The following is a 21,437-nucleotide window of genomic DNA, read 5'->3' as shown; positions in this document are numbered from 1 at the left end:
AAGACCACAATGAGGTACCACTTCATGCCAGTCAGAATGGCTGTGATCCAAAAGTCTACAAGCAATAAATGCTGGAGAGGATGTGGAGAAAAGGGAACCCTCTTACAGTGTTGGTGGGAATGCAAACTAGTACAGCCACTATGGAGAACAGTGTGGAGATTCCTTAAAAAACTGGAAATAGAACTGCCATATGACCCAGCAATCCCACTGCTGGGCATACACACTGAGGAAACAAGAATTGAAAGAGACACGTGTACCCCAGTGTTCATCGCAGCACTGTTTATAATAGCCAGGACATGGAAGCAACCTAGATGTCTATCAGCAGATGAATGGATAAGAAAGCTGTGGTACATATACACAATGGAGTATTACTCAGCCATTAAAAAGAATACATTTGAATCAGTTCTAATGAGGTGGATGAAACTGGAGCCAATTATACAGCGTGAAGTAAGCCAGAAAGAAAAACACCAATACAGTATACTAATGCATATATATGGAATTTAGAAAGATGGTAACGATAACCCTGTATGCAAGACAGCAAAAGAGATGCAGATGTACAAAACAGACTTTTTGATTCTGTGGGAGAGGGAGAGGGTGGGATGATTTGGGAGAATGGCATTGAAACATGTATAATATCATATAAGAAATGAATCGCCAGTCTAGGTTTGATGCATGATACAGGATGCTTGGGGCTGGTGCACTGGGATAACCTAGAGGGATGGTATGGGGAGGGAGGTGGGAGGGGGTTCAGGAGTGGGAACTTATGTACACCCGTGGTGGATTCATGTTGATGTATGGCAAAACCAATACAGTACTGTAAAGTAAAAAAAAAAAAAAAGACCCACACAGCTAAATAAATAGCTATGTACTTTTTAAAAAATAAAATAAAAGTTAAAAAAAAAGAAGAAATGGAGTAGCCATCATGGTCAACAAAATGCAGTACTTGGATGCAATCTCAAAAACGACAGAATGATCTCTGTTCATTTCCAAGGCAAACCATTCAATATCACGGTAATCCAAGCCTATGCCCCAACCAGTAACACTGAAGAAGCTGAAGTTGAACGGTTCTATGAAGACCTACAAGAACTTTTAGAACTAACACCCAAAAAAGATGTCCTTTTCATTATAGGGGACTGGAATGCAAAAGTAGGAAGTCAGGAAACACCTGGAGTAACAGGCAAATTTGGTCTTGGAATACGGAATGAAGCAGGGCAAAGGCTAATAGACCTGTGCCAAGTGAACACACTGGTCATAGCAAACACCCTCTCCCAACAACACAAGAGAAGACTCTACACATGGACATCACCAGATGGTCAACACCGAAATCAGATTGATTATATTCTTTGCAGCCAAAGATGGAGAAGCTCTATACAGTCAGCAAAAACAAGACCGGGAGCTGACTGTGGCTCAGATCATGAGCTCCTTATTGCCAAATTCAGACTTAGAATGAAGAAATTAGGGAAAACCACTAGACCATTCAGGTATGACCTAAATCAAATCCCTTATGATTATACAGTGGAAGTGAGAAAAAGATTTAAGGGACTAGATCTGATACATAGAGTGCCTGATGAACTCTATCAGACAGGGATCAAGACCATCCCCATGGAAAAGAAATGCAAAAAAGCAAAATGGCTGTCTGGGGAGGCCTTACAAATAGCTGTGAAAAGAAGAGAGGCGAAAAGCAAAGGAGAAAAGGAAAGATATAAGCATCTGAATGCAGAGTTCTAAAGAATAGCAAGAAGAGATAAGAAAGCCTTCCTCAGCAATCAATGCAAAGAAATAGAGGAAAACAACAGAATGGGAAAGACTAGAGATCTGTTCAAGAAAATTAGAGATGCCAAGGGAACATTTCATGCAAAGATGAGCTCGATAGAGGACAGAAATCGTCTGGACCTAACAGAAGCAGAAGATATTAAGAAGAGGTGGCAAGAATACACAGGAGAACTGTACAAAAAAGATCTTCACGACCCAGATAATCGTGATGGTGTGATCACTCACCTAGAGCCAGACATCCTGGAATGTGAAGTCAAGTGGGCCTCAGAAAGCATCACTACGAAAAAAGCTAGTGGAGGTGATGGAATTCCAGTTGAGTTCTTTCAAATCCTGAAAGATGATGCTGTGAAAGTGCTGCACTCAATATGCCAGCAAGTTTGGAAAACTCAGCAGTGGCCACAGGATTGGGAAATGTCAGTTTTCATTCCAATCCCAAAGAAAGGCAATGCCAAAGAATGCTCAAACTACCTCACAATTGCATTCACCTCATATGCTAGTAAAGTAATGCTCAAAATTCTCCAAGCCAGGCTTCAACAATACGTGAACCGTGAACTTCCAGATGTTCAAGCTGGTTTCAGAAAAGGGAGAGGAACCAGAGATCAAATTGCCAACATCCTCTGGATCATCAAAAAAGGAAGAGAGTTCCAGAAAAACATCTATTTCTGCTTTATTGACTATGCCAAAGCCTTTCACTGTGTGGATCACAATACACTGTGGAAAATTCTGAAAGAGATGGGAATACCAGACCACCTGACCTGCCTCTTGAGAAATCTATATGCAGGTCAGGAAGCAACAGTTAGAACTGGACATGGAACAACAGACTGGTTCCAAAGAGGAAAAAGAATACGTCAAGGCTGTATATTGTCACCCTGCTCATTTAACTCCTATGCAGAGTACATCATGAGAAACGCTGGGCTGGAAGAAACACAAGCTGGAATCAAGATTGCCAGGAGAAATATCAATAACCTCAGATATGCAGATGACACCACCCTTATGGCAGAAAGCAAAGAGGAGCTAAAAAGCCTCTTGATGAAAGTGAAAGAGGAGAGTGAAAAAGTTGGCTTAAAGCTCAACATTAAGAAAACGAACATCATGGCATCTGGTCCCATCACTTCATGGGAAATAGATGGGGAAACAGTGGAAACAGTGTCAGACTTTATTTTTTTGGGCTCCAAAATCACTGCAGATGGTGATTGCAGCCATGAAATTAAAAGACGCTTACTCCTTGGAAGAAAAGTTATGACCAACCTAGATAGCCTATTGAAAAGCAGAGACATTACTTTGCCAACAAATGTCCGTCTAGTCAAGGCTATGGTTTTTCCAGTGGTCATGTATGGATGTGAGAGTTGAACTGTGAAGAAAACTGAGCGCCGAAGAATTGATGCTTTTGAACTGTGGTGTTGGAGAAGACTCTTGAGAGTCCCTTGGACTACAAGGAGATCCAACCAGTCCATTCTGAAGGAGATCAGCCCTGGGTGTTCTTTGGAAGGAATGATGCTAAAGCTGAAACTCCAATACTTTGGCCACCTCATGCGAAGAGTTGACTCATTGGAAAAGTCTCTGATGCTGGGAGGGATTGGGGGCAGGAGGAGAAGGGGACGGCAGAGGATGAGATGGCTGGATGGCATTACTGACTCAATGGACGTGAATCTGAGTGAACTCCGGGAGTTGGCGATGGACAGGGAGGCCTGGCGTGCTGCCATTCATGGGGTCGCAAAGAGTCGGACACAACTGAGCGACTGAACTGAACTGAACTGAATATCTCTTCTGGAGAGGAAGATATAATGTGAAGAGTATTGGATCTAGTTGCCAGAGGTGAACCTGAAGGAAGACTAGATAAGATCCAAGTCAGCATGGGTGAAGTAGCAGCCTTTGAAATGATACATTCTGAAGCAGTAACAGAAATATTTGATTTGAGTGTGGTCCCAGGAGTTACAGTTGTAGTTGTCTTCTCAAATGTGTGCTTAAAGTCAGCCAAAGTAACAGGGATAGATTTTGAAGATATTGATAATGAAGGACTCTCAGACATCTCCAAGGTAGGAAGAGTTCCTGTTGCAGAAATTGATGACATTGCCATTACATCTCCAGGTACAAGACCAGTCTGAGAGACTGGGAGTGTTGACAAAGACTCTAGACTAACGTAAGGACTCTCTGTTTGCTTCTTGTTGGATGTAGGTACATGAGCAGTGGTAGAAGCTGAAAATTGAGAATCTTCAGCTGTGGGTGTGTTCCAGGAAGTCAAAAGCAGAGACTGGGCATTACTAGATGTGGTTCTTGTTTGTAGAACTGGAAATTCAACTCTTTGGGACATAGGAGGAAGAGAAGTCTTTGGAGTAGAGAACTTGGCTTCAGTACTTTGAGGTGAAAACAGAACTGATGTCAAAGAGGGTGAAGTTGTACCGGATGGAATCCAGGGAGGGTATGAAGCAGGTGTATTCACAGACATGGCACCTTTTGTCAGTTCAGCTGTTGAAGTATTTTCTGATGAGGAAGTCTTCTTTTCTGTATTTGAAGAATGATAAATGGTAATTTTTACACTTTTTGTGGATCCAGCAGTGCTTTTAAAGCCAGTCAAAGATGGGGAAATTTGAATATTCAAGGAAGTGTGGAGATTTTCCAGAGTAGATGAAAGCACACTTTCAGGGGCACCAGGTCTGGAATAAGTATTTGTGAAAGCTGTTACTTTACCACTGCTTACAGTTGAAAGAGAGCTGTTAGTATTCTCAGGGAATATGCCCAGAGTGGTGCCCTGATATCTTTGTGATGATTGTTGGGCTGTTAATATAAATGATGAAAATGTGGTCTTTGGAATGGAAGAAATAGCTTCAGTGTTCTTAGAACTGAGTAGGCGAGAGACAGGGATGCCTATGAATGGAGTCACTGTCCCAGCCATGGTATTGGTTGGAATGGTTTTCCGAGAGGGAAAAGTTGGCTCTGCTGGGGAGGAAAAGGATGTAGGTGTGATGCTGGATGATACTTTTAGTTATTTCTGAAGTAGTGAAAGCAACGGAAGCCACTGCACTTTTTGAAGCAGACCCAGCATATGTCAAAGGTGTGACATCTAATGACAATGTTTGCATGGTCATAGAAGGCCTGGGGGTAAGTGAAGACAATGAAGTATAGAATGATCCACCTGTTGTGGAAGCATCAGAAGAAACAGTAGGAAGTGGAAAAGCAGAGACATTAACTGACATTGAAGACATTTCAGACCCAGCCCAGAAGTGGCTACAGAGGTACTTTTCAAACAATCTGAATGTCCGTTTTAGAAATTCCAGTCATTAGTACAGTGGGAGTGCCCAAAACACTTTTAGAAGTGAAGGGAGTGCCACTAACTGGCTGTGAGGACATCTAGTAGATACGAATGGACGTTATTATAGAAGTTTTCCCAAGAAGTGCTATAGATACATTTGAAGCAGAAAGGGCTGTAGTGATCCTGTCAGTAGACACAGCTATAAAATTGGCACTAGATAGTCGAGCTGTGGAAAGAGATGGGGACTCAGGGGAAGTCTGTGTGCTTTCAGAAATGAGAGAGGCAACTGAAGACACCTCAGGCTGAGTCCTAGGTGAAAGCAAGTATAAAAAAGTTGTCTTATTGTTTATAGGATTTGATATCTTGGTTGTCCCAGAAGTTACAGTATCTACAAAGGAACTGTCCTGGCGGTGTGAGAAAGGGTGAGTCACAGAGGTGGTGCTTACTATCTTTTTCCTCGGTCCTGGGAGTATATACTGGGAGGGCACTCATGCTCCCTTTTTCAGGAGACAAAAGTATGGTAATTGTCAGAGCTTGTGAAGGGAGAGCTGTTTTCCCAAGACCAGTAGACATTTCTGAAACATGGACCTCCTCTGTGTTACTTGTGGTTGAGGTAGATGGAGTCTGTGTGCTCCCAGAAGTGGGAGATGGAGCTGGATTCCCCTCAGGTGGAGTTTCTGAAGTCCAAGGTCCTATGTAGATGTGGGTGGAATTGAAGATATCTGTAGTTTCGTTGTATGAACTCTTAGGGGTCGTTTTCATTGATTTTGTAGAAAAGCAACTTTCTCTCACCTCAGCAATTGTATTCCAATCGGGGAGTCATCTTCTCTGCATCAGGAAAGGGGGAAATAGACTCATCTGTTGCTTCCAGCATTGTTGCAAATAGAGAAAGCTTAATCTTCACTGCTAGAGCCAATTTTCCATAATGGAAAGTTGTTTCTTTCCTTGTCACAGTAGCAATGAATCTTTGTATCATTGCAGAGTCTGGAACGGGGGCTGTTGTCTCTCCAAATGCAATTGTACCATTTATCTCTGTTTGTGTGTTCTCAGAAGCACTCTCCTCAGTAGAAAAATTTGGTTCCACATCAGCAAGGGTAGATATTCTATCTACAAGTGGAACAACTGTCTCCCTCAGTGTTGAAAGAAGTTCATTTCCAAGTACTGTGGATGCAGGGGTGGTTTTTAGTAGTAAGGTGCTAAATTTAGACCCGGGAGAAGGCAATGGCACCCCACTCCAGTACTCTTGCCTGGAAAATCCCATGGATGGAGGAGCCTGGTAGGCTGCAGTCCATGGGGTCGCTAAGAGTCGGACACGACTGAGCGACTTCACTTTTCACTTTAATGCATTGGAGAAGGAAATGGCAAACCACTCCAGTGTTCTTGCCTGGAGAATCCCAGGGACGGGGGAGCCTGGTGGGCTGCTGTCTGTGGGGTCGCACAGAGTCGGACACGACTGAAGCGACTTAGCAGCAGCAGCAGCAGTTTGGTTACAGATGTGACTCCAGAAACAATGGAGAAATTAGTGAGCCATGGGGATGTCAATTTGGATAGAACTGTTGTATATCTGTCTGTAGTAGTATTAGCAATAGTGGTGGCCTTGCACTCTTTGGATGCTTCTGGTTGGATGATAATATTAGTAGTTGTGGATGAATGCTCTGTATTAGAAGTACTCCCATAGAACACTGATGTCAACAAGGTCTAATCTGGCCTGGAAGTCCAAGTGATCTCATTTGTGAAGGATAGATGGACACCTTCATCACTTGTTGATGTGGGACCAGACTCAGATTCCTTGGATGTGGAAGCTGATCTAGTGAAAATCACAGGAAGCTTATTTCCACCACCTCTGGGTATATTCTATGCATATACTGGCCCAGTGATTGTGGAGGAAAATATAGTTTCAGCCACTGTAGGTGCAAGTGTTTTCCCAGGAGTCAAGGCTATATGTGTCATCTCAACATGAATAACGATCTGTACACTCTGAGCTCTGGTGAATGGAGAGGATGCCCTGAAAGAAAGTGCCATAGAAGAGGCCTCTTTTGGTATGAAGGTAGATATTGCATCTTCCATTATGGGTGAAGGGTCAGCCTGGAAATTTGTAGATGGGTGATTCTATTTCAGCTGTTCTTAGTACAGGTGTCATCTCAATAGACCTAGTTGAATAAACTGTAAATGGTATTTCCATATCAGTTGTGGCCAAGGTGGATGCTATCTACTGCTGCTGCTGCTAAGTCGCTTCAGTCGTGTCCAACTCTGTGCGACCCCATAGACGGCAGCCCACCAGGCTCCCCCGTCCCTGGGCTGTCTGATTTCTAGGAAATACAGAATCCATTGAAACAGCTGTGGAGATAAGCACAGACTCAGGTGGCAGTGCTGACGCAGTCCCAACGGGAGTAGCTGTAGTTGAAGTTGGATCCACTGTGGACTGACGTACATTTCTAGCAGCTGTAGATGCAGGAAACTCCTGGCTAGCTATGGCGATAGGGAGTGCCCCAATACCTGTGGAATTGTGTTTGGGCCAAGACGTTGTAGACATGGATGTTGACTCGATAGGTGAGAATAAAGATGCTGTCCTCATAACAGCCGACTGAGATCCAGTTACTGAAGGTTTGGATACAACTGAATTGTTGGTTAATCTAGATGTGTACAGGAAATTAGTAGCTACCGCTGAATGAGAAGTCTCAGTAGCAATGGATTCAACCATTTTGGTTGTCCTTGTGCTCTCTGAAGATGGGGATTTAGTTATTTTCACGGAATTGGTAGAAGGGCCTACGAAGGTACTCTTGGTAGACAGAGCAATGGCTGCTGACGTAGACAAAAGGTCTGCTGCAAATGTAGCTGTCTCAGTCTGGAAGTCTTTAAAAAAAATTGGTGCAGTCATTGTTTTCAGTGGTCGAGATGTTGTATTGAAATACAGTCGAGTTGTATAATCAGTTGCATATACAGGCATGCTTTTAGACACCACTGTAGAAGAATATGCAGTCTTTTGTGGTTTTAGTCCAGTAACTTGGGATGGAGTTGTCAAGTCTATTTGATGTGAAAGAGTGGTACTTGTTTCTTGAATTATTATATTTTCAGAAAGAACTGAAAAGTTACAAAGCATATGTTAGTTCGCATTCAACTTTAGAAGTCAGAAAAGATTCTTTAAGAAAGAGCTCTATAATGGCTTTTCATATTCTTAAGAGGAAATAAGTATCAGATATGAATCAAATCACGTGGTTACAATTGACCATTGAATAACAGGGGTTGAGCTGTGTGGGTCTACGTACACATGGATTTTTTTCCAATAGTATAAATTACAGTAATTCACAATCCATGGTTGGTTGAATCCTCAGGTGTGGAACAGCAGATATGGAGAAACAACAGATACAGAAGGCCAATTGTAAGTTGTAATGGAATTTTCACTGCTCTGGAGGTTGACGTTCCTCACTTTCCCTTGTTCAAGGGTCAAATATACCTGGTTTTTCTTAAGATGATTTTCTACTTTCCAAAAATCTATATGTGGTTCTCATAATGCCCTGGTTAAGTAACAAGTAGAAGGACATCAATTCCATTATATCTTCATTTAAAAAAAAAAATCAGGCATTCCTAACAGAGGTATGCGTGGTAGCACACTGATTAAGAGGATTACCTTTGGAAATGAATCAATCTCTTGAAAGACACAAGTCATCAAAACTCACTTAAGAAGAAATAGATAACTTTGAATAGTCCTGTATCTATTACAGAAGTTGGATTATGTCTTTAAGTCTTCCAAAAAAGAGGATCGGCTTTGGATGCAAATAGATGTATTTTTAAATCATGGTTCCCTCACTTATTCATTATGTAATCTTGGACTAGTTAGTTTACCTTTCTGTGCTTCACTTTCCTCCTTTCTAATAAGAGATAATAACACTGACCTTAAAAAAATTGTTTTGAGGGGATTTTCCTGGTGGTCCAGTGGATAAGACTCAGAGCTCCCAACGCAGGGGGCCTGGGTTCAATCCCTGGTCAGGGAACAAGATCCGACATGCTGCAACAATGACTGAGCATGCTACAACTAAGACCTGATACAGCCAAATAAATAAAGATTTTTTTAAATTGTTTTGAGAATTGAGTTATTGCATGTGAAAACTTTTAGCATAGCACCTGGGGCACAGTAAGGGCTCAAAAATGATTAACTGTTGTCAAATGCTTATATTCATCTCAATACTGTAGATTGAAAATGTTTTGATCTGGGACACCAAGATTAAAATTTCTTGAACATATGCCATTTATGTATGTATATTTACAAATAATGTGTATATATATATAATAAATGTACAATGTGTATATTATAAACATAGTCAAAATATGTCAATAGAATGATGAAAATAAATAGAAACTTCACAATATTTTCTTCCTGCACTCTAATGTATTATCTGTATGCTCCCTAGAATTGTGCACCTCACTTTGAAGACCACTGGAGCCTATCTTATGTCCCAATTCAAGTCAATTAAATTGAACAAGTATTGTAAATACTATTGTAGATTCTGTGAGAAATGTATAGAGTTTATGGCATGATTTTTTCCCTCAGAGAGCTCACACTTTTATTGGAAAATCTTTTATTACTGAAATATTTTTAGACAAAATGTAACATAATATTTTAAAAACAAAACAGTAAAAGCACGATGAAATAATACAGTTGATAATACAGTGAGCAATGGAATATACTCAGGTTTCACATCTCTAAAGTAATGAGTTGGCCAAAAAGTTCGTTTGGATTTTTCCATAAGATGTTACAGGAAAGCCCAGGTGAACTTTTTGGCCAACCCAATACAAAGGGCGATCAGGGCACTCAGTTCAGTTCAGTTCTGACTCTTTGCAACCTCATGAATCGCAGCACGCCAGGCCTCCCTGTCCATCACCAACTCCCGGAGTTCACTCAGACTCACGTCCATCGAGTCAGTGACGCCATCCAGCCATCTCATTCTCTGTCATCCCCTTCTCCTCCTGCCCCCAATCCCTCCCAGCATCAGAGTCTTTTCCAATGAGTCAACTCTTCACATGAGGTGGCCAAAGTACTGGAGCTTCAGCTTTAGCATCATCCCTTCCAAAGAAATCCCAGGGCTGATCTCCTTTAGAATGGACTGGTTGGATCTCCTTACAGTCCAAGGGACTCTCAAGAGTCTTCTCCAACACCACACTTCAAAAGCATCAATTCTTCAGCACTCAGCTTTCTTCACAGTCCAACTCTCACATCCATACATGACTACTGGAAAAACCATAGCCTTGACTAGACAGACCTTAGTCGGCAAAGTAATGTCTTTGCTTTTGAATATACTATCTAGGTTGGTCATAACTTTCCTTCCAAGGAGTAAGCGTCTTTTAATTTCATGGCTGCAATCACCATCGGCAGTGATTTTGGAGCCCCAAAAAATAAAGTCTGACACTGATTCCACTGTTTCCCCATCTATTTCCCATGAAGTGATGGGACCAGATGCCATGATCTTCATTTTCTGAATGTTGAGCTTTAAGCCAACTTTTTCACTCTCCTCTTTCACTTTCATCAAGTGGCTTTTTAGTTTCTCTTTGCTTTCTGCCATAAGGGTGGTGTCATCTGCATATCTGTGGTTATTAATATTTCTCCCGGCAATCTTGATTCCAGCTTGTGTTTCTTCCAGCCCAGTGTTTCTCATGATGTACTCTGCATAGAAGTTAATAAGCAGGGTGACAATATACAGCCTTGACGTACTCTTTTTCCTCTTTGGAACCAGTATGTTGTTCCATGTCCAGTTCTAACTGTTGCTTCCTGACCTGCATACAGGTTTCTCAAGAGGTAGGTCAGGTGGTCTGGTATTCCCATCTCTTTCAGAATTTTCCACAGTTTATTGTGATCCACACAGTCAAAGGCTTTGGCATAGTCAATAAAGCAGAAATAGATGTTTTTCTGGAACTCTCTTGCTTTTTCCATGATCCAGCGGATGTTGGCAATTTGATCTCTGGTTCCTCTGCCTTTTCTAAAACCAGCTTGAATATCAGGGAGTTCACAGTTCACGTATTGTTGGAGCCTGGCTTGGAGAATTTTGAGCATTACTTTACTAGCATGTGAGATGAGTGTAATTGTGCGGTAGTTTGAGCATTCTTTGGCATTGCCTTTCTTTGGGATTGGAATGAAAACTGACCATTTCCAGTCCTGTGGCCACTGCTGAGTTTTCCAAATGTGCTGGCATATTGAGTGCAGCACTTTCACAGCATCATCTTTCAGGATTTGAAATAGCTCAACTGGAATTCCATCACCTCCCTAGCTTTGTTCATAGTGATGCTTTCTAAGGCCCACTTGACTTCACATTCCAAGATGTCTGGCTCTAGATTAGTGATCACATCATCACGGTTCTCTGGGTCGTGAAGATCTTTTTTGTACAGTTCTTCCAGGTATTCTTGCCACCTCTTCTTAATATCTTCTGCTTCTGTTAGGTCCAGACGATTTCTGTCCTTTATTGAGCCCATGTTTGCATGAAATGTTCCCTTGGTATCTCTAATTTTCTTGAACAGATCTCTAGTCTTTCCCATTCTGTTGTTTTCCTCTATTTCTTTGCATTGATCTCTGAAGAAGGCTTTCTTATCTCTTCTTGCTGTTCTTTAGAACTCTGCATTCAGATGCTTCTATCTTTCCTTTTCTCCTTTGCTTTTCACCTCTCTTCTTTTCACAGCTATTTGTAAGGCCTCCCCAGACAGCCATTTTGCTTTTTTGCATTTCTTTTCCATGGGGATGGTCTTGATCCCTGTCTCCTGTACAATGTCACGAACCTCATTCCATAGTTCATCAGAGTTGGGCACGCCTCTATCTATCAGATCTAGACCCTTAAATCTATTTCTCACTTCCACTGTATAATCATAAGGGATTTGATTTAGGTCATACCTGAATGGTCTAGCGGTTTTCCCTACTCTCTTCAATTTCAGTCTGAGTTTGGCAATAAGGAGTTCATGATCTGAGCCACAGTCAGCTCCCGGTCTTGTTTTTGTTGACTGTATAGAGCTTCTCCATCAGTGCACTAGCTCCAAGCTAATGAGGAAGTTTTTTTTAGAACATGTGGGCCTTTTGAGAAATGATAGGGTTTGGATAGTGAAAGCAAACTCACACAGCAATGAATACAGAGGCATTGAAAGGACCAGTCTAACTGGAAGGGAGTTATTTGGCTAGGGGTACAAAAGAATGTCAGACTAGAATGGGTGGGCAGACAGATAAGAGAAGATAGCAGCTCTACTTTACTATAAGCCAAGCACTGTGCTACTTGCTCTCACATTTAATGCACCTAACAACCTTATAAGGTAGATATCACAATTAACCACCTTTTAGAGTTGAAGAAACTGAGTGTTAGAATCTTTACATGAATTAATTGCTCAAGTTCACACTTGGAGGTCTGTCATCTATGGTCTTAATCACTATCCCATTTGCAAAGATGTAAATTCTTGAACAAGGAGATTGAGTTGATAAAAAGTAAATTTTAAAGGGTGAGTCAGATGGTAAAGAAGCTGCCTGAAATGCAAGAGACCTGGATTCAATCCCTGGGTTGGGAAGATCCCCTGGTAAGGGAATGGCAACTCACTCCAGTATTCTTGCCTGGAGAATTCCATGGACAGAGGAGCCTGGTGGGCTACAGTCCATGGGGTCGCAGAGTTGGACACGCCTGAATGACTAACACTTAGAACTTACTCTTTAAGGAAAATGAATTCTATGGCAGTGTACAGGATGGGTAGGAATGGGAAGAAACTGAGGGCAGGGAGACTTTTAAGAACACTGATAGAGTCCTCCTCCCCACCTCACTCCCACCAACCCAGTCATCCACTCCACCTGCACTTGAGCAGACAAACACTGCTGGACATAGCCATATAGGAAGAGGAATTAATATTTCTATAAATTCATGATCACCAACCTCAAATAAGCCTTTCACACTGTGCATCCAGCCTAGTACATTTCTCTGGTCAGTTTATGCTCCTACTCTGCAATAACTATTGTTAGTCTTCCCCATTCTCAGACTTTACCCTCACATGTTTATCAAGTAACCTTGCCTCTTACTTCATAAAAAAAACAATAGAAGTCATCGGACAGAAACTTAGCTGTGCTGACTTCCCCTCCTGATTTTAAACACGTTCCACTCTCTTGCAAAAGAAAACAAAACCCGTATATCCTTCTACAGGTACTGTCCTCTCATTCTTCTCCCCATCACACCCAAACTTTTTTAAAAAGTTTATCAGACATCCCTGGCAGTCCAACGGTAAAGACTTTATGCTTTCACTATAGAGGGCTCAAGTTTGATCCCTGGTTGAGTTCAGATGGTAAAGCATCTGCCTGCAATGCGGGAGGCCTGGGTTCGACCCCCAGGTCGGGAAGATCCCCTGGAGAAGGAAATGGCAACCCACTCCAGTAGTCTTGCCTGGAAAATTCCATGGATGGAGGAGCCTGGTAGGCTATAGTCCATGGGATCACAAAGAGTCAGACACGACTAAGCAACTTCACTAGCACTGAGGAACTAAGATCCTGCATGCCATGCAGTGCAACCATAAAATAAAATAGAACTAATAATAAACATCTTTAAAAAGTTTATTGATACTGGCTATCTCCATGTTCCCCTGACCCATTCTTTCACCCACAGTAAGCTGGCTTCTGCCATCATCATTCAACTGAACAGCACTCACTAAGGCCTCCAGTGGCCTCCATGTAGACAAATACTATGAATACTTTGTCAGTCCTCATCCTACTTGACCTTTTAACAGCTTTTGATAACGTTGCCCACTCCCTCCCTCTTAAAATACTCTTTTAATTGACTTCCAAGACATAATGCACTCTTGGCTTTTCTCCTACTTCTGTGGCCACTCCTACTGGCTATCACCTTTGCAGACATACTTTATTTTACTTGGCCGTTAAATATCAGGGTTCCCCAAGGATCAGTCCCAGCACCTCTTTTCTTCTCACTCTATGGTTTCTTCACACCTTGGATTCCAACTTACACCAATACACAGATGAATCTCGAAGTTATATTTCTAGACCAGATCTCTATTGCAACCTCCACACTTATATAACCAGTTGCTCACTTGACATCATCTCTTGCATATATATCTCATTAACACCTCAACTCAATATGCCCCAATCTGAACTCTCTCCAAACTGGGTCCTCTTTCAGTATTCCCTAAGTGAATGACATCGTCATACATTACACTGTGCAAGTCAAAACTCTCTCCCTCTGTCTCCTTCATTTTCTTTCATCTGCTATAGCCAACTCACAATCTTGTCCTATGGATCTTACCTGCTAAACATCTCTAGATTCCATCTTTTTCTCCATCATTATCACTTACCACTGTGCCAAAGCCACCATCAATCTCTCACCTAGACTATGACAGTAGCCTCCCAACTAGATTCTGCCTTCATTCTTGGTGCTCCTCCAATCTGTCCCATAATACAATCAGAATGATCTTTTTGACATTCAAATTTGATCATTTTTCACACACACACACACACACACACACACACACACCCCTTCACATACTTAGCTCCCTTTAGTGACCTTGTGTTACTTATAGGATTAAAAAAGAAAAATTTTCAGGACTTCCCTGGTGGTCCAGAGGTTAAGAATCTGCCTTGCAATGCAGGGGATGGGGTTTGATCCCTGGTCGGGGAACTAAAATCCCACATGCAGCAAAGCAGCTAAGCCCGTGAACTGCAATTACCGAGTCCACACACCACAATGAAAAATCCCAGATGCTGCAGTGAAGATCACACGTGCCACAACTAAAACCTGAAGCAGCCAAATAAATACATAAATAAAGTATTTTTAAAAAAATTTTAACAGAACTTAAATAAACTATACATGGTTTGGTCCCTACCTACCTCTTCCTTCTCAGTTTGTACTAAATTTCTCCCTTGTATTCTGGGCTTCAGCCCATCAGCCTCATTTTAATCCTCTAATACTTGGCATTATTTTCCCACCACAAAAGCATTGCATATGCTGCTACTTCTACTTAGAATGATCTTCCCACCCTTCTTCATCTGATTAACATCTATTCATCCTCCAGATCTCGCTCATGCATCACTTCTTCAAGGAAGCCTTCTTTTGCCTCCATGACTGGGTCAAACCAATCTATTCTAGGCTCTTATGACAAGCTTCTTATGACATCCCTCATACCTCTTCTTCATAGTGCTTGTCACAGATGCATTTTTACATGTGTGCATGTGTGCTTATTAATATATGTCTTTCTCACTACACTGTATGGGTAGGGACCTCATCTTTCTTTGCTCACTCACCATTGCATTCTCAGTGCCTAATACAGTGCCCAGCACATGGTAGATGTCCAATATATATTTGCTAACTAACTGGACAAGTGGAAATGATGAAAGTTTGTAATAAGATGAGAGTAGTGTGGGAAATCACAATCCTACAGCTATTGGAAAGGAAGAATTGACAGGATATGTTAGCAAAGAGGTTTAAGAAATGAAGATAGAGCAGTCTTGGAGAACTTAACTTCTACTTTTGAACTAATTGGAGAACAGTGGTGCTATTCATAGAACTAGGAAAATTGGGAGAGCAGCTTCATTCAGAAAGAAAACACCCACTTCAGGCTTGGATAAGGGGAATTTGGAATGATGGTGGAAAATCTAAGTGAAAACGGTACATAGTAAAATTCAAGACTAAGTCATAATTTTTCTGCAGTTCAAAACACCCAAAATGAAATCATGCATGTTCACCATTGGGAAATTATCATTTTAAATCTATCTGGGAAGCACAACATCTATGATGTAGGAATAACTATGGTGGTAGACAATCTACTAACTTATTTCACTGTCTCAGGCATTAAAATTGCTTTTAATTTGCATGTACAGAAATTCTGAGATGTGCGTGGGATGTTCTTTGAGATTCTGCGGTCATCAGCAAATAGAATGAGTGACAATCAGAAACCTGCAACTAACTGTATAGACTAGTTGAAAAATTCACACATTTATAAAAAGAAAACAAAATGGTTTAAGAAGTACTTTTTAACTTAATTTTACAACATTGTTTCAATTATCAGAGATTCACATCCTATCAAGCTATGCTGCTGCTAAGTCACCTCAGTCGTGTCCGACTCTGTGCAACCCCATAGACTGCAGCCCACCAGGCTCCTCCATCCCTGGGATTCTCCAGGCAAGAACACTGGAGTGGGTTGCCATTTCCTTCTCCAATGCACAATATTTATTTCAAGCTTTCTGCCTTCCGATTTGACCATAACTGCGAGTAAAAGAATTGTCAGGATCTTGGCTCCCATTTTTACAGATGGCTTTATCACAGCCAATTGGCTTAGCAAACCTGTTAAAGTGTCACTTATATCACATTGGAGGAGTGTGGCATCCCAGGGCCTTAATCACTCCCCATGAATGCACTAATTATCGAGAGAAGGGTTCACAATTCCCATTCCTTAACAAATGATTTATGATTGAGTTGCATTCACTTTTAGGAAAACAATAATACACTAAATACCACAAAAGCCTAAGTTATGTTCTTTGATGCAGCATTCAAACAGCACTGTTACAGAAACCCTTAACAAGTAATGGGAAACCCTTTTAGAACATAGAGGATGGGAGTTAGGCATGGTATTTTTATCTAGAGAGGGCTGAGCTATAGATGTTAATTGTTATTAACACTTCTTGTAAGCATCTCAAAAAGAAGCAAAAGATTGAGAAAAAGACAAATGAGTTGAACAAAATTGCCAAGCAGGTGGCGTTTTAAGTACCAGATATCGCTTAGGAAATAATGCAACTTTCATTTTAACTTAGGGGCTTCCCAGGTGGCACAGTGGTAAAGAATCCACTTGCCAATGCAGGAGACATAGGAGATAGGGGTTCAGTCCCTTGGTCAGGAAGATCCCCTGGAGAAGGGAATGACAATTCACTCCAGTATTCTTGCCTGGGAAATCCCATGGACAGAGGAGCCTGGTGGGCTGCAGTCAGTGGGTTAGCAAAGAGTCTGAGCAACTTAGTACACACACATGCACACATTTTAACTTAAAACCTGGATTTGTATATTTCAGCAAATATCTTTCAGATGAAATGTTTTTAATAAAGACTCAAGTCTTCCGTAATTAAATCACAGAATTTTAGAACTGCCTTGGAGATTGTATTCAATCCCCTCACTTAGAGATTAGGCCCAAAGAGGTGCAGTGTTGAGAAGATGAGATTTGCACAGGTGAAATATGTAGAGAAGAAATAAGACGGTGTGTGCTGGTGCTTCAGTTATCTGGTACCTATAAGTGCATGCCCTCAATTTACACAGAAAACCACAAACCCTGGAAAAAGAAGGGACTCTCTCTAAAAGAATCAAGGATTGGAAAATGTAAATAATAAAAGCCAGGTTGTGCAGATGCTGAACTGCTCAACAGAAAGCAATCACCCAGAACAGACAAATACAAACTTAGAAGAGATCATCACAGTGCTAAACCAAAACATGAAGACACCTTGCAAACCTTGGCATTGAAACCCATTGGGAATCCCAAATTATAGCCATGGTCTGAAACAATGCTGTTGTTTATGTTTAAACAAACATCTTGAAAAACATCTACTTCTGCTTTATTGACTATGCCAAAGCCTCTGACTGTGTGGATCACAACAAACTGTGGAACATTCTTAAAGAGGTGGAAATACCAGACCACCTTACCTGTCTCCTGAGAAATCTGCATGCAGATCAAGAAGCAACAGTTAGAACTGGACATGGAACAACAGACTGGTTCCAAATTGGGAAAGGAGTACATCAAGGCTGTGTATTGTCATCCTGTTTGTTTAACTTATATGCAGAGTACATCATGCAAAATGCCAGGCTGAATGAAGCACAAGCTGGAATCAAGATTGCTGGGAGAAATATCAATAACCTCAGATATGCAGATGACACCACCCTTATGGCAGAAAGCAAAGAGGAACTGAAGAGCCTCTCGATGAAGGTGAAAGAGAGTGAAAAAGCTGGCTTAAAACTCAACATTTAAAAAATGAAGATAATGGCCTCTTGTCACATCACTTCATAGCAAATAGATGAGAAAACAATGGAAACAGTGTCAGACTTTATTTTTCTGGGCTCCAAAATCACTGTAGATGGTGACTGCAGCCATGAAATTAAAAGATGCTTGCTCTTTGGAAGAAAAGTTATGACCAACCTAGACAGCAGATTAAAAAGCAGAGACATTACTTTGCCAGCAAAGGTCCGTGTAATCAAAGCTATGGTTTTTCCAGTAGTCATGTATGGATGTGAGAGTTGGACCATAAAGAAAGCTGAGCACTGAAGAATTGATGCTTTTGAATTGTGGTGTTGGAGAAGAGTCTTGAGAGTCCCTTGGACTGCAAAGAGATCCAACTAGCCCATCCTAAAGGAAATCAGTCCTGAATGTTCATTGGAAGGACTGATGCTGAACCTGAAACTCCAATACTTTAGCCACCTGATGAGAAGAACTGACTTATCTGAAAAGACTCTGATGCTGGGAAAGATTGAAGGCAGGAGAAGGGGATGACAGAGGATGAGATGGTTGAATGGCGTCACCGACTTGATGGACCTGAGTAGGCTCTGGGAGTTGGTGATGGACAGGAAGTCTGGCATGCTGCAGTCCATGGGGTCGCAAAGAGTCAAACACAACTGAGCGACGGAACTGAAATGAACTGAACTGAAACAGTATTCCTTGAATAATCACTCGTATCCCAAATAGAGTCAATCTAATCTCGTCAGTAGCTTTTTAACCAAGATTCATGGGAATTAAAGATCTTTTCAAACCCTAAGTCTAGCAATTAATTAGAATGGCCTAGCAAACCTGTTCAATTGATGCAGAAAAATCATTTGACAAAATCTCACATCCATTCATGAAAAAAATATCTTGGCAAGTTCAGAATGGAGGGTGTTTCTATTAACTTGATAAAGATCACCAAGAAACCTACAACATCAACCGTAATGGTGAAAGGCTGAATGTCTTCCCACTAACACTGGGAAATAGGCAAGGATATCAATTCTCACCACTCTTATTCAACATAAATAGTATGGAAACTTAGAGGCACTCCAATAAAAAAGGAAAAGAAATAGTAGGCATTGCAAATTAAGTGATTGTCCATGCAGAAAATCACAAGGAAGCAAAAAAAAAAAAAAGAAAAAAACCCTCCTGAAACTTATAAGTGAGTTCAGTAAGGTTGGAGGATACAAAATTAACACAAAGTAAAGCATTCTTAGACTTGATACCAAAAGCATGATCCACGAAAAGAATAATGATAAATTATACTTCATCAAAACTAAAAGCTTTTGCTCTGTTGGAAGCCCATGTGAAAAGGATAAAAGAGTAATCTACAGATTAGTAGAAAAGATTTGCAAAACATATGTCCAACAAAGGACTAAAATATATAAAGAATTCTCAAAATTCAACAGTAAATACATCCAATTTAAAAATGGCAAATAAATTAGTAGTCCAGGATTAACATATACACACTACTACATATAAAATAGCTAAACAATAAGGACTTGTATAGCACAGGAAACTGTACTCAATATCTTGTAGTAACCTATATGAAAAAGAATCTGTAGAAGAATATATATATGTATAACTGAATCACTTTGCTGTACACTTGGAAGGAACACAACATTGTAAATTCACTATACTTCAATTTTTAAAAAAAGAGAAAATAGGCAAAAGACATGAAGAGTTCATTGAAGAGGTTATATAGATAGCAAATAATCACAGTAAAAGACGTTCAACATTCTTAGGCATCAGGGAAATACAAATTAAAACCACAATGTGACATCACCACATACTTACCAGAATGGCTAAAACTGAAAAACAGTGACAATACTCAATGTTGACAAGAATGCTGAGAAACTGGACCACTCATACACTGCTGGCGGAATAGAATATGGTGCAACCACTTTGGCAAACAATCTGACCTGATGTGCTTCAGTCCATGGGGTCACAAAGAGTGGGACACAACTTAGCAACTGAGCAGCAATAACAGGGAGCTGAGATCCCACATGCCTCAGGGCTGAAGCAAACAAAACATAAAACAAAACCAAAACTGTAACAGATTCAATAAAGACTTTTTTAAAAAATGAAAAAAAAAAAAAACCGAAATGTTCAACTATTACACTTTGGGGCGTTCATCCCAGAGAAACAAAAATCTATTCTCACACAGAAACCTGCACACAAATACTCATAGCAGAGGTTTTTTTGGTAATAGCAAAAAATTAGAATCATCACAGATGCCTTTTAACAGGTGAATAGCTAAAAAGTGATATATCCACACCATGGAATCTTGCTTTGCAGTGGAAAGAAATGAACTATGGGTAAACACAACAACCTGGATGACTCTCCAGAGAATGATGCTAAGTAAATAAAAGCCAATCCTGGGCTTCCCAGGTGGTTCAGTGGTAAAGAATCTGCCTGCCAGTGCAGGAGACGCAGGTTCAATCCCTGATCCGGGAAGATCCAACATGCCATGGAGCAATTAAGCCCATGTCCCAGAACTATTGAGTCTATTCTTTAGAGCCCACAAACTGCAACTACTGAGCCTGTGTACTGCAACTACTGAAGCCCATGCACTCTAGAGCCCGTGCTCTGCAACAAGAGAAGCCACCACAATGAGAAGCCCGTGCACTGCAGCTAGAGAGTAGCTCCCACTTGCCACAACTAAGAAAAATCTGCACAGCAATGGAGACCCAGTACAGCCAAAAAGACAAATAAATAAACAGATGAACTTTTAAAAAGCAAATCCTTAAAGGTTACATATTGTATGATTCCATTTGTTAATGTTTTTGTTGAATTCTTTTTTTTTTTTTACTTTATTTTACTTTACAATACTGTATTGGTTTGTTTTTGAAATAACAAAATTTTAGAAACAGAGGACGGATTATTTGTAGTTGTCAAAGTTTAGGGATGCGAAAAGCAGAGATGTGGGGAAAGGGAGCAAGGTGGGCGTGTTTATAAAAGGGCAACATGATGGATCATTACAGTGTTGAAACCATTAGCCATTCTGTATCTTGACTGTGTCGCTGGACACGCAAGCCAACACAGGTAATAGAACTGTATAGAACTTAATACACACACACACGCATGAATGAGTACAAGTATAACTAAAGAAATCTGAATAATATCAGTGGATGGTGTCCAGGTCAATATTCTGGTTGTTATGCCATAGCTTTACAAAACGTTACAATTGGGGGAAACTGGGTAAAGTGTACAAGGGATCTCCAGCTGCATGTGAACGTATAGTTATCTCAATGAAAATTCATTAAAAGAAGCAAATCCAAAAGTCCACACCCTGCAGGCAGTTGAACAATAACTGAATGTCCGTTTGTACTGGAGAGACCGCAGAAGCCATGGAGAGTGGCCTCCGTCTTTGAAGGGCTTTGAACGTGTTTCATCTCATTCACCTTTTGTGAACAAGGGATCACTTGCGCAAATGACCTGCATGAGT

The 21,437-nt window shown here is 40.9% G+C and overlaps 1 protein-coding gene across 1 annotated transcript in view; it reads right to left on the bottom strand.

Annotated features, from left to right (window-relative positions):
• The window catches only part of ADGRG4 (adhesion G protein-coupled receptor G4), a 118,668-nt gene that overhangs the window by 73,973 nt on the left and 23,258 nt on the right, over nucleotides 1–21,437 (bottom strand). The window contains 9 exon segments of the mRNA XM_052662624.1: nucleotides 3,524–4,756; nucleotides 4,758–4,987; nucleotides 4,990–5,031; nucleotides 5,034–5,475; nucleotides 5,477–5,828; nucleotides 5,830–6,240; nucleotides 6,507–7,126; nucleotides 7,128–7,232; nucleotides 7,323–8,104. Coding sequence (XP_052518584.1) covers nucleotides 3,524–4,756; nucleotides 4,758–4,987; nucleotides 4,990–5,031; nucleotides 5,034–5,475; nucleotides 5,477–5,828; nucleotides 5,830–6,240; nucleotides 6,507–7,126; nucleotides 7,128–7,232; nucleotides 7,323–8,104 — 4,217 coding nt within the window.

Source organism: Budorcas taxicolor, chromosome X (assembly GCF_023091745.1).
Source record: "Budorcas taxicolor isolate Tak-1 chromosome X, Takin1.1, whole genome shotgun sequence".
Taxonomy (NCBI): domain Eukaryota; kingdom Metazoa; phylum Chordata; class Mammalia; order Artiodactyla; family Bovidae; genus Budorcas; species Budorcas taxicolor.
Note: the sequence above shows the minus strand (reverse complement) of the source record. Positions and strands in the feature narration are given on the sequence as shown.